This window comes from Ascaphus truei, chromosome 15 (assembly GCF_040206685.1).
Source record: "Ascaphus truei isolate aAscTru1 chromosome 15, aAscTru1.hap1, whole genome shotgun sequence".
Lineage (NCBI taxonomy): Eukaryota > Metazoa > Chordata > Amphibia > Anura > Ascaphidae > Ascaphus > Ascaphus truei.
Window position 1 is genome coordinate 5,276,149 of NC_134497.1, and position 13,614 is coordinate 5,289,762.

The window sequence follows — 13,614 nt, forward strand, 5'->3', positions numbered from 1 at the left end:
CACTTCTGGCTTGCAGAAAACAATCTGACAGTTAGGTGTCTACAATCTTGTAACATGCATTCGTAATGACATTGTTAGAATATACTCCAAAATAGATTATTTTGCTTGCAAAACCAGTGCATATACCAGTGATTCCCAATCAGGGTTCCGTGGAAGCCTGAGGCTCCTTGAAGCAGTCTCAGGGGTTCCTCCTATGGACCACAGACCCTCCCCCAGGGGGTGGGGTTTTTTGGTATGTATTTTGTAGGGTGGATTGAGTGAGTGGGTTAATTGACAGAAGGTAGGGGCGAGTGAGAGGAGAGGGGGGCAGGAGGGAGTGAGTAAAAGAGGGAGTAAGATTGAGACGCAAGGGATAAATACATGCGAGGCGGGAGGGGGGGGGGGAGAGTTAGTGAGACGGATGGGAGAGAAATACATGGGTAGAGGGTGGGAAATAGAGGGGGCTCGTTAGGTGTGAAATGTTGTGACTGACCCCTGTCGAACCTGTGTCAGACAAATAGGGGTTCCCTGAGATTTTTCAAAATACTTCAAGGGTTCCACCAAACAAAAAAGGTTGGAAATCACTGACACTGTACAATATAATGTATATCCAATGCTGTAATGTGGGCTAATTCTCTCCAGTCACACGCAATTACCCAATAGCTCCGTAGCAGGCTGTACTTTTAAATAATTATCAGTGTTGTGTGCCAGGGACAGACCCATCCCTGACAAAGTGATGCAACTACCCTGGCTGGCTTATATAATAAGTAGGGGAGAGGTTACAGCCTGTTCCCGTCTCATTCCCAAGGTGAACGCAGCGGCCTCAACCTTCAGCACTGTACCCGGTGCGTGCCAGGCAGAGTGCCAGGCAGAGTGCCAGGCAGCCTGCGTTACGCCAGGGAGGGTTCAAAGTACATTTCATTCACGTTTTGATCCCAGCAATTATGCCACAGGGGGAAGTCAACTCCGTATATAACTTCCTGCTGCTAGTGGGCATTGGCGTGCGGAAGCATAACAAGTAGAGAGTATGACTACACAAAAGGGTTTGTATTAAGGCCACTGCCGCAGTCCACTTCCATGACCTACTATGGCCTGTAAATAGGTAACCCAACTCCTGTGGTTTCAGCAGGATTCTAATAAAATCTGCTATATTGCAGATGTTCTGTTGCATTTTTGTTTAGTAGAATGTACGCAGTGCGGTGTGAGGAAAGTACAACTGGTTCGGAAACGTTACACTTTTGCTTCCTCTAATGTTCTAAAGACAGAGCGTTTGCTTACATACAAGGCTCCTGTGTGCTTCCTCCATTGCAAACGTCTTCACATTGATTACACTGTCAGTGAAGCTGCATCCAGCATGTCACTGAAACTTACAACTGCAAAAAAGTTATTTGGAATTTCAAGTACACCCCAGGATTCTTCTCCATGAGGGAATTGTGGCAAATACATGGTTTTATTTATTTATTTTATTACAGACATGACAGTGTAGAGTCTATCCAATCTCGGCAGCATTATACCATCTCCAGGCTGGTCTTTTATAGTAGATCTTACCCCCATCATGCCAAAGACCAATACAGAACCAGTACTTTGTCATGTTACACTGACCCAGAGATAGTTGGCATTTTTTTTTTTTTTAATTACACCAATTCATTTGTCACATGCTCTGTCCTGCAGAAACAATATGGCTGCCAAATGGCACGGGCCTTGTGGCCCAATAGAAGCTGCAATGTCATAGGTTGTGTCTCTATTGGTTGACAGCAATGGCCATGCAAGATTCGCCTGAAAGTCCAATTGTCTCCGAAATCCAGGGAACACGCTGGTTCCAATTATGTAAAATATACAATTTTGCTGGGGGACTGAAGATTTAATGATATGGGGGTGTAAAAAATAAATAAATCAGTACCCACAAAGTGTAAAATTACACCATTTTATTTAATACCAACTATTACTTATTTTACAAAACAAATTACAATAAAGCTTAATGATACAGGGTAAAAGCCGTCTGAAAAAAAAAAAAATTAAAGTTATACAAAATATCATTAGCCCATATTTGACAATATTTACAGAGATGTAGTTTAGACCCTTGGTTGGCAACAGAGGGGTTAAGTGACATTTTAATGCAGACCAGGAAGGTGGGACGGACATTTGGGGAGGTTATACCGATTGGTGGGAAGGAGCAACGAACCTCTTGGTGTTCTCCAGTACCCACGGGTGGGTAAGGACCTCTCCCAGAGCTAGCCGCTTGGATGGAGTCTTCTGGAGAAGTTTGCCAATGAGATCTTTGGCTCCATTTGGCATGGACGGGGGAAATGTATAATCGACCTGAAAAGCAAGAACACTATTACTGAGGAAAAGAACAGAGGTCTTCACTGGCGAGGCATGAGGACACGTCCATTTGCAGAATACAGAATGCAATCACCTGTGTGTCTCATACCAAGTCACATCACTGCAATCAGTCTGTAGTTTTAGTCTGAACATGGGAGTATAAAAACATTGTTGGTTCTTAGAATTGTGAGTTTCTGGGGAGATGCAACACAACTCATCCTGATAACTGCAACATTAGAACCAAAGCCGGCAGTGAGGTTTGGGGCCTTAACTAGCTGCTAATCAATGCAGTACATGATTGTTTAGTATGTGTAAAGGATGATAATTTTAACCCAGATGTTAAAGGCGTTTTATATGGCCATGTCATTTTCCTTTGTTGCAACTCCAAGCTGTGTTGCCAAGTGGGGCTCCAGCATTAAATCAGTTCAGATGTCTTCATAAAAAGGAAGTCACCGTTGGGATCAGGGAACTGACCTTCTCAATCTTTTTATACGTTCCAGAGAACGAGTCCGTCTCAAAGGGAGGGCGTCCCACCAGGCACTCATAACACAGCACTCCAATGCACCACAAGTCAACCGTCTCATCGTGTACTGCCCCATCCACCATCTCAGGGGGCAAGTAATCCAGAGTACCACAGCGAGTCTTCCTCCTGGGGAGACATAGGAAACATAAAGGCAGAGGAAACTATAGAGGTCAGAAGTCATCAAACAAAAGTAAATATATATAAAAAAAACTCCTAACGTTAAATGGAGCCACCATTCATTGGCAGATCACATTAACCAAGGGAAAGTATTAGTGATGTTGGGGGGGGCGGGGGGGGGGGGTTCTGTCTCTGGTACCAAGCAAAGTATGGAGAGCAAATCCCACACATCACAAGTGTTGAGAAAAGAGATGCCTTGTTTCTAGAAGAGGAGATCTCACCTCAGAGAAGGAGAGTGCACAGACCAGCCAAAATCTGCGATCTTCAGCTCCCCGTTTAACCCCAGTAACAAGTTCTCAGGTTTGATGTCTCTGTGAATGACCTTCTGAGAGTGGCAATAGAGCAGGGCGTCCGATATCTCCTCCATGTACTGCAAGAGGCAAACAGCCATTTGTATGGAGACAATAATTAACCTGATCAGTGCCAGCAGGGGGAGAATTGCAGGCCTGCCCCCCATGGAAACAAAAGGGTTAATGCTATACAGAAGAGTCAGTGTGCACAGATTTACACATTTACATCTGACCTCAAGAGCTTACAGTCCAACAAGCATTAATAAAACTGGGTCTCAGACATGTCTCTCCCACTTCAAGGGCTTTCAATTTACCCTTTCACATACCACCTATCCCATTTCTGATTTTATAGAATAAACGTGTAAAGGAATGTCCAGGGCGTCTTGCATTTCTTCTCAACCCAAGGCTTTATGCTGCTAGTTAATGGTTTGCAGGCTTGTTAGCCACAAAAAAGGGTAATTTGAATGGGTGTGTTGTCAAGGAGTACTTTCACATGTATACATTCACTTTCCAACAGTACCCCTAAATAAGGTACGAGGCTTGGCAACAATCTGGATATTGGGTTAGCTTACCAAGGTGAGGATTCACCATATTAATTCAGCTCTTTAAAATGAGAGGGTAAGCCAAGTCATAGGTTAGCAGTACAGTCTAACAGGTACACAGACTGTCTCCGATCACATCCCAAGCTGCTCACCGTGGCGGTAGTCACCTCATCAAGTTTCTGTTGCTTCTGAAGTTTCTTGTAGAGCTCTCCCCCTGGAGCGAACTCCAGCATTAGGTAGATAGAAGTCCGATCGTGAAAATAATTATAAAACATCAGTATGTTGGGATGTCTGAGAAAGACAAACCAGCCATAGATTAAAAGGAAGGTCTCTTGGATACCAAGAAGGCAGGTGTCCTATCCTACCACCCCGAGAACCCAGTGACTGGAATGGAAATATGCTACATAAAAGTTAAACGTGCCTTCTAATTAAAAACAGCCTCACCCCTCCTGACATGGTAACACATTCCTCATTAGAAGCCTCCAAAAAGGCAAATAAAACACATTTGTTTGACTTGGATTACAACGAAGAGATAAAGCAAGACAGGCTGGTGCTCATGTGGCCCAGGCTAAACTCAAACCGGCAAGTATGTCAGACCAACAGCTTGGTCCACTCTACCCTCCAGCAGAACACGGTTTGGCGTGGCCAACAGAGTCGCCAGGTTATCCAAGTGCATTGACAGGTTCCGACATAGAGGAGCATCAAAGGTGTCTCTGTCCAACACCTTACACTGGGTCGGAGGTTTGAGAGATTGAGGAACGGAAGCAGTGTATACTCAGGATCCTGGGATGTGCAGATTAAATAGTGTGATCGAGTAGAATAGACTTGGGGAATCTGGGCAATGCCAGTGGGATGTTTATATTTACTGTGTAATGTGGCTGTTAAGCATCTCCCCTCACTGCCAGCAACACAAGGCAGGTCCCATTGGCAGTAATAGGGAGGGGGAGACAGATTGGTAGAGGAGAGACCAGTCTCTCAGCACCCAGATACCTTACCTGAGGTGGGACTGGATCTCGATTTCCCTTCTCAGCTGATGCTCCAACCCCTGGTTCTCAAGCTCTGACTTTAAGAGGACTTTCAGTGCCATTATGAACTTAGTCTCCTTCTCTCGCACCAAGTAGACAATTCCAAACTGTCCTCTCCCGAGCGGACGACCGAAATCAAAGTCATCAATGCACCACCTCCTGCGGGAAGAGCACTTTAAGACACGGCCCGGGGCTGAAGGAGGTGGCTCAGGGAGTAAAGGCCCAGACTCTGAAAGTCCCGAGTTTAAAGCAGGGGAACCGGATGCAATTCCCGGTGTAAGCTCCTTGTAACATTGGCCAAGTCACTATAGATTGTAAGCTCTATGCCTGCAAAACATCTGCATACACATTATGCTCACCGTGAACCACCAGATCTTCCCCAACAGGTGGGCAGTGATAATGGAGCCTTGTTGCCACCATGGGAGAATTCACCCCAAACCTCCCTATTTATGTGAAAATATCCCACGCTCCCAGCAAAATCTCCCTGAAAAGAGTTTACAAGATGTTGGCAGTATACCCACGGGTGGCAAGTAGACTTTACATTGTTTTGCCAAAGCTGTTTAAGCAGAAACCTTTTATAAGTCCCCTTGTTTTTAGCCATCCAGTTAATCATTATTTGCCTTTATAATACATGGAGAGCGCGCAGGCGTGCAGCAGCTTGACTACAAGCGGTTCGCTTCACACCTTTGTTGCCAGAAAGACCAGCAACACTGCCTAGCAGGCCCCCCTAGTAATAAGGTTTAATAGTTTTCCAACTAAAGAGGCCACACACAGCCCCTTTTTAATATGTTTGAAGTAGGGGGTCGCCAGCCGGAGCCAAACCATGTCCGTTTCAGCGCTGGGGACCCCCTGCTTCCTGATCTAATGACCTGTCGGGGTAGCCAGTAGGAGCTTTGGCTAGGCCAGCAATATGGCAGTTGAAAAGTCCCAAAGGCCAATAGGAAGCCGCATCATCATCCCTGGTGTCTTCCTATAGGCCCATGTGAGGGGGGTGGAGCTGCCTGGTGTTAACACTTTGGGGGACACATTTTGTTATGGACTGATGAGGCTAAAGGATGACATCACCAGAACATAGCAAACCATACCCACGAAACAAGTCTCAGCCATTAGGTTTAAGCCATTCTGCGGCAGTCACTTTAACCTTTTTTTGTAATGCGCATCTCTTTCAATCCAGTTTTAAATCCCTTACGCCATGTTTTCCGTTGACTACGGATGGATGATGTTTAATACTTCTAGGGCTATACCAGGGTACGTACTTAATTTGCTGGGCCTTGGAGTGATCCGCAGTCTGCGCGGGCATCTCTGCATCTGGAATATAAAGGACGCGCTCAGGTTCAGTTTTCCCAATGGGGATAAACTCCTTCCGATGATTAACTCAAGTCGTTGGGAGCCTCAGGTGTCGAGATAAAAGCCAGGGGCTCAAATTAGTGACATTTGGGGCTTTCGGACGACAACACGAAATGAGATTACAAGAATAAAAATAATCCGATTCTTAAAACGATAAGACTGAAGCAGGGGGTGGCCAATGCCAGTCCTCGAGGGCCACCACCAGGCCAGGTTATATGCTTCAGCACAGGTGGCTCAGTCAGCTGTGCTGAAGCAGAGGTATTCTGAAAACCTGGCCCTTGAGGACAGGAGTTAGCCACCCCTACTTTAGTCTTATCGTTAAGCGTTTAAGTATTACGTACCCAGTGTGCTTGGAGCAGATTGTTTGCGGCTGCCTTTCCCCTTGCCAGAGCCGCTCAGAGGGACGGAGGAAGCACTCAGCTGCTTTTTCAGGACCCTCGGCGGCCTTGTCGGCTTTGGGTGGAACGAAACAAAAAACAAATGAAACCACATCACTGTCTGCATCACGGGGGCGCGGCGCGAGCTCACCCAGCGCGCACTTATTAGATAGTGAGAATACGGAGAGAGGCAGCGTATACCTGCGCCAGGAGCGGCGCGAGCTCACCCAGCGCGCACTTATTAGATAGTGAGAATACGGAGAGAGGCAGCGTATACCTGCGCCAGGAGCGGCGCGAGCTCACCCAGCGCGCACTTATTAGATAGTGAGAATACGGAGAGAGGCAGCGTATACCTGCGCCAGGAGCGGCGCGAGCTCACCCAGCGCGCACTTATTAGATAGTGAGAATACGGAGAGAGGCAGCGTATACCTGCGCCAGGAGCGGCGCGAGCTCACCCAGCGCGCACTTATTAGATAGTGAGAATACGGAGAGAGGCAGCGTATACCTGCGCCAGGAGCGGCGCGAGCTCACCCAGCGTGCACTTATTAGATAGTGAGAATACGGAGAGAGGCAGCGTATACCTGCGCCAGGAGCGGCGCGAGCTCACCCAGCGCGCACTTATTAGATAGTGAGAATACGGAGAGAGGCAGCGTATACCTGCGCCAGGAGCGGCGCGAGCTCACCCAGCGCGCACTTATTAGATAGTGAGAATACGGAGAGAGGCAGCGTATACCTGCGCCAGGAGCGGCGCGAGCTCACCCAGCGCGCACTTATTAGATAGTGAGAATACGGAGAGAGGCAGCGTATACCTGCGCCAGGAGCGGCGCGAGCTCACCCAGCGCGCACTTATTAGATAGTGAGAATACGGAGAGAGGCAGCGTATACCTGCGCCAGGAGCGGCGCGAGCTCACCCAGCGCGCACTTATTAGATAGTGAGAATACGGAGAGAGGCAGCGTATACCTGCGCCAGGAGCGGCGCGAGCTCACCCAGCGCGCACTTATTAGATAGTGAGAATACGGAGAGAGGCAGCGTATACCTGCGCCAGGAGCGGCGCGAGCTCACCCAGCGCGCACTTATTAGATAGTGAGAATACGGAGAGAGGCAGCGTATACCTGCGCCAGGAGCGGCGCGAGCTCACCCAGCGCGCACTTATTAGATAGTGAGAATACGGAGAGAGGCAGCGTATACCTGCGCCAGGAGCGGCGCGAGCTCACCCAGCGCGCACTTATTAGATAGTGAGAATACGGAGAGAGGCAGCGTATACCTGCGCCAGGAGCGGCGCGAGCTCACCCAGCGCGCACTTATTAGATAGTGAGAATACGGAGAGAGGCAGCGTATACCTGCGCCAGGAGCGGCGCGAGCTCACCCAGCGCGCACTTATTAGATAGTGAGAATACGGAGAGAGGCAGCGTATACCTGCGCCAGGAGCGGCGCGAGCTCACCCAGCGCGCACTTATTAGATAGTGAGAATACGGAGAGAGGCAGCGTATACCTGCGCCAGGAGCGGCGCGAGCTCACCTAGCGCACACTTATTAGATAGTGAGAATACGGAGAGAGGCAGCGTATACCTGCACCAGGAGCGGCGCGAGCTCACCCAGCGCGCACTTATTAGATAGTGAGAATACGGAGAGAGGCAGCGTATACCTGCACCAGAGCCTACAATAGAACAGGACTTTGTTTAACCCATTACATGCTGCTGGTAATTGGATGGCAAGAGATTGTTAGCGAATATACGAAGGCCCGCATCAGGTTGGGGTCACGGGCGTTCTGCTTATTGCTCTCTGCTATCACAGGGGGGGATTAGAGATTTTTTTGTCACTCTTTCCTACGAACCTTTCGTGCACCTCCGCCAGCAGGCAGCTGCATTTCCGCTGTGATGGAGAAGCCAGCTGTGCTGCAGGAGCCGAGTAATCTCTGCAAAACCGCACACAACCAAGATATACAACCAAAAATAGGAGACAGTGTGAGCTTTAGCTTAAACAGGGACAGGCTCAGAATGTCCCGCTTATACAGGTTATTGAATACGGAAGTTCTCATTAGATAGATATAGATATAATGTTGCTTGTTCAGGATAATCTGGAGTAGACCAATATAGCTGTGGCCAGCTCCAGTCCTCAAAGGCCACCAACAGGTCATGTTTTCAGGATATCCCTGCTTCAGCACAGGTGGCTTAATCAGAGGCTCAGCCTTCAACTGAGCCTCTGATTGACCAACGTGTACTGAAGCAGGGATATCCTGAAAACCTGACCTGATTGTGGGAGGGGGGAGGGGGCTTGGGAACCCTTGGCTTAGAACCCCAATTAGTTTAGGTTTCCCCCCCCCCCACAACCTGCACATTTTTATTATTGCATTTGCCTATGCAAAATATGACATGAAGCCCAAGTTAGTATCTGCAGCGCTGTTTTCATTTGCTGTACCAATTTTTAAAGTGTAAATGAAATAAAGATCCATATTAGTATTTCTCAGGTGTGCACCCCCCCCAAAAAAAACCATACTCCCCCAGCATGTCATCTCCCAGACCTACCTGTTTCACTCACGAAACTCCAACAGCAAGCTAACCCCATGGAGAGGCATTTAAATTACCCAGGGCATTGCCTCTCATTGGCTGATTCCTGATTAACACCAGCTGATCATAGCAAGGCATATAACAATTTGCGAGAGCCCTATCACAGGGGTCACCAACAGGTTAGGTTTTTAGGGCAGCCCTGCTTCAGCACAGATGGTTGCAGTCTCTGATTGAGCCACTTGTGCTGAAGCAGGACTATCCTTAAAACCTGACCTGTTGGTGGTCCTCGAGGACTGGAGTTTGCCGCCCCTGTCCTATCAGATCAGATTATTAGCAATGTGCTATTCTGTATTAACCCCTTCTTGGTTGGTGTTACACTTTAAATTCAGCAGCCATATCATTTAACCCCTTAACCTTTCTGCTGCGGGTAATCAGCACAGCAAAGGCTGGGGTACTGGGGAGTTCATTACATGCCTCTGGCACTGAAGAGTTAACGGGATCCCACCGCTGATCATTCGTATGTTCATTACCCTGACATGCAATTAGTACTCAGTAGCATCAATCAATAATGGTCTGACTTGCGGCTCAGCCTTTTAATACCTACACACAGGGCGTGGCAGATTGTATTTGTAGTGACCACAAGGGGGCGACGTAGTGCTGCAAAAAGTGACAGGGTTAAAGTTGGCCGTCTGCGCACTATCTGGATATGTGCTCATTTGCATGTCGCTTCCCAGAATCCCTTGCTGCAGTGGAAGCGCTGTATGCTGGGTGATAATGGCAAAAGCAGAGTTGCAGACCTGTCTGGGACATTGGAATGTGATCACAAATGATATTTTGATATGCTGGATATTACAGGATATAGTAACACATCACACCTCCGTGTAACTCCGATATGCTGCGGCGATGCCTCCCGCGTTGGAAAAGGTTTGAGCCCCATTCATTTGATGGGGCTTTACTTTGCCCCAACGCTGGGAAACACACCCACAGAATATTGCACGGGGGGGGGGGGGGGGGGGGGGCATTACCACGAGTGTTTTACTTGAAGGATATTTATCATGCAGTACAGAATAAGCGGCTTATCCTGTATGCGGACGATAGGACCCTTTGCGGGCGAAATTCCCTATTGACTTTAATGGGGGAATTTCAACCAAAAATGATCAGCTTCTTCCGCGGATACAGAAGCCCCTACGGAAGGCAAGTGAAAACGCACACACACACGTGTGGCATAGAAGGCGAAACATTTGTTTGTTCCTTTTCTTCCCTCTCCCGTTCCAAAATGCTTTGCAGTTCGGTCTGACATGGAAGGGGTTAATTCTCCGATGGCGTCAGGTGACCCGGGGATCCACCAGCGAATGAGACGCGCAGCGAGGAGGCTTTATTTACTTGTCGCACGTCACCAACAGCACACAAAGCCGGACAAAACCCGCTCATTCAAACCCCCGCCGGGAAAAAGCTTTGAATCAAATCCTTTAGTTCCTGGCGGGACAAAGGGAGCCGTCCAAAGTCGCAGCGCGTTTGTCACCAAGCAGGCGGCCACGTACAGCGGGTTTTGTTGTTTGTTGAAAGGGTTAATCAGGCCGGCTGGTAACGGCTGTCAAATCCCATTATCCGCCCTGTTTTCCGCGAGCCCGGCCGCCTTTTGTAAGATAAAGTCCCCTTTTCACACGCCGAGCTCCTCCGATCACCAAGCGCCTTCTGAAAGGCCCCAAACCCCGAGCCCTGGCACGGCCCAACAAACCGGCTCCAAGGTTCCCACCGCGGCGTCACAAAGCCGCAGCGGGCGAGGGTGACGCGCTTCAGCGCTTGCCAGAGACCACCCAGAAAGAGAGATGGGGGGGGGGGGTAGGAGGCAGATGCAGCCGGATCAGAACCTAAACCCAGAGCTTCCACGTTGGCAAATATTGGGGGGCTCGAGATGTGTGAAACGGTCGCACGAGGTGGCGCACCACGCCACAGGCGCCCTTTTTGAGTCGTGGAAAAAGTCGGCGTGCATCGCAGTCTCACGGAAGCGGATTAAAACTCTCCAATCGCTAGGTTCGCTTAATGCGGAGACTGCATAGAGAGCGCACGCCATGCGGCGCTCACTGACGATATGGCGCTGAAAGCGCGCTCGCTTGAGGACATTAAAAAAAAAAAAAAAACCTCTTCCAGTTTTGCGAATGCGTTTTGGACGGTTTCACGCGAGTCTTTTCGGAACCGTGTGGAAAATCTCATCCCGATTGTTCGGTCAAAAGCCCCACTCAGGGCTGTAGCGAACAAACGAGTAACCCCTCCAGCTCTGAAGGGGTTAACGGGTTAAACCTTAATCTCCTAATGCAGGGGAGGCCAACTCCAGTCCTCACGGGTCACCAACACGTCAGGTTTTTAGGATATACCTGCTTCAGCGCAGGTGGTGCAGCCTTCGACTGAGCCAACTATGCTGAAGCTGGTATATTTGCTTATTTATTTACTTATAAAATGTTGTACCAGGAAGTAATACATTGAGTTACCTCTCGTTTTCACGTATGTCCTGGGCATAGGGTTAAGATGACAAATAATACATGGCTACAAATACAGTTACAAAAATGAACAGGGTTATACATTATATACAAGACATTGCGTGCACAGTAAAAGAACATGTGTATTAAAGGCTTATGTCCTGAAAGCCGGACCTGTTGGTGATCCGCGAGCTTTGGCGTTGGCCACTCCTGTGCTAATGACGGGTGTATTGCAAAACAAAATCTGGCACGAGTGTTATGAATTCTTTTATTAATTTGTCTGGGAGATGTTTGTAATTATTGTAAAAGTGGGACCTTCCAAGCTGTTTTTAAAGAGGACTACTCCATGTGTGTGTGACCCCCGCTGCTTTTATTTACATGGGTGGGATACAGGGGCTCCCCAGAGCGGACACACGCTATTTTCAGCTCCAGGAACTAGCTCCCTAGCAACTCCCCCCCCACCCGGGGAAACAAAATGGTGGTTTAACTCTCAAGTACAATAGGCCACATCATCAGCATGCGTTGCAGCTTCCTCTTGGTCCGCGTGACGCAGGGATATAAATACACAGAAGTACCGGCACACGGGCGGATTGGGCCGCCGGCACACGGGGCATTCAGTTGGTCCGGAGCAGCACTGATGAGCAGGTCCACAGGGGAGGGGGGGGCAGGTCCACAGGGGAGGGGGGTCAAGCCACGGGGGCAGGCCTCTCCCACAGTGTATAGTGTAACGCGGATGGGGATTTGATGGTGGTTACAGAGGCCCCACGCTCTTCCCCTACAATGAAACTAATTGCCAGGGGTGAGCGCGGCATGAACTCCTGCAGCGTCACATTGTCATGGCGGCTGTGCGATGCATCGCCATGACAATGTGACGTCACATGGCAGCTGTGCGATGCATCGCCATGACAATGTGACGTCACATGGCAGCTGTGCGATGCATCGCCATGACAATGTGACGTCACATGGCGGCTGTGCGATGCATCGCCATGACAATGTGACGTCACATGGCGGCTGTGCGATGCATCGCCATGACAATGTGACGTCACATGGCAGCTGTGCGATGCATCGCCATGACAATGTGACGTCACATGGCAGCTGTGCGATGCATCGCCATGACAATGTGACGTCACATGGCGGCGTGGGAAAGGAGGGCCGGTAAAACAGATATTGCTCGGGCCGATATATGCCTCCAACCCGCCCCTGGGGGCAGTACTGTCCGGGGGAGAATTTAGGGAAGCAGACACCCCCGGAGCTGAAATTAAAGCAGCAATCCCGCTCTCCTCGTTTAAATGATTATTTTTTGCATTGCGATTGAAGCCGGCGGTCTCCAGAGCGGAACTGTGTGGATTTCAACTCTGGGGACCCCCTCCTTCCCGAGATACTTACCTCTGTAGGGGATGTCAGTAGCAGCTCCGGGTGGTCTGTGTGGGGCTATCAAAATGGCGGCTTAAATGTCATGCGTGCCAGTAGGAAGCTGTGACGTCATCCCGGGCGCGTTCCTATTGGCTTGCGTAAACCGCGGGCTTTAAATCTGCAGAGTTCCTACCAGCACCCACTATGCAGGTATGTATTACGGGGAGCAAGGGGTCCCCAGAGCTGAAATTAATGGGGTTCAGCTCAGGGGACATTCAGCTCCCCATCTATTCAAAGAACATGTACGGTCATATAAAAAAAAAGGGGAAGGGGGTGCAAGGTGTGGACTACTCCTTTAATCCCCTCATTTTGGGGAGGCTTTGCGCGTTACTCAATCGGTCTTTCCTTTGGCAGGGGCAGCACTTGCACGCATGTGATAACACACGTATGTGATAACACACGTATGCGATAACCGTGCCGTTGCAGAGGAGAAAACATGAGAAAGAAAACCTCCGCTTGTACAGCAACTGAAAACATTAAAGTAACGAACACATTCGTTTTATTATTCCGACACGCGGTACACATCTGCGCGTCAAGGCTCTCGTCGCGCCGTTTAATTAAACCCCTCAATGCAGATCGCACGTCAACAGTTTCATATCTTGAAAGGCCGCCAGCGAAATAAATAAAGATATCTA

The 13,614-nt window shown here is 49.1% G+C and overlaps 1 protein-coding gene across 1 annotated transcript; it reads right to left on the bottom strand.

Moving 5' to 3' along the window:
* Positions 1-1,903: 1,903 nt before the first annotated feature.
* Positions 1,904-8,729, bottom strand: LOC142466438 (aurora kinase C-like). Its single transcript, XM_075571352.1, has 8 exons — positions 8,417-8,729; positions 6,547-6,658; positions 6,115-6,166; positions 4,829-5,017; positions 3,986-4,124; positions 3,223-3,371; positions 2,776-2,950; positions 1,904-2,298 (listed from the first exon to the last, which is right to left on the bottom strand). Exons 1-8 carry the CDS (start codon positions 8,717-8,719, stop codon positions 2,131-2,133), a joined length of 1,287 nt encoding a protein of 428 aa, XP_075427467.1. The 5' UTR covers positions 8,720-8,729; the 3' UTR covers positions 1,904-2,130.
* Positions 8,730-13,614: the final 4,885 nt, after the last annotated feature.

What these genes read in the sequence shown, in the direction of transcription:
- LOC142466438 (XM_075571352.1), bottom strand. Translation starts at nt 8,719, where the DNA reads ATGACCTGTTGGTGGCCTTTGAGGACTGGAGCTGGCCACAGCTATATT. An exon ending in ATCTGCTCCAAGCACACTGG is followed by an intron (nt 6,167 to 6,546) that starts GTACGTAATACT and finishes TTTATATTCCAG; the next exon opens with ATGCAGAGATGCCCGCGCAG. An exon ending in TCCAAGGCCCAGCAAATTAA is followed by an intron (nt 5,018 to 6,114) that starts GTACGTACCCTG and finishes CTCTTCCCGCAG; the next exon opens with GAGGTGGTGCATTGATGACT.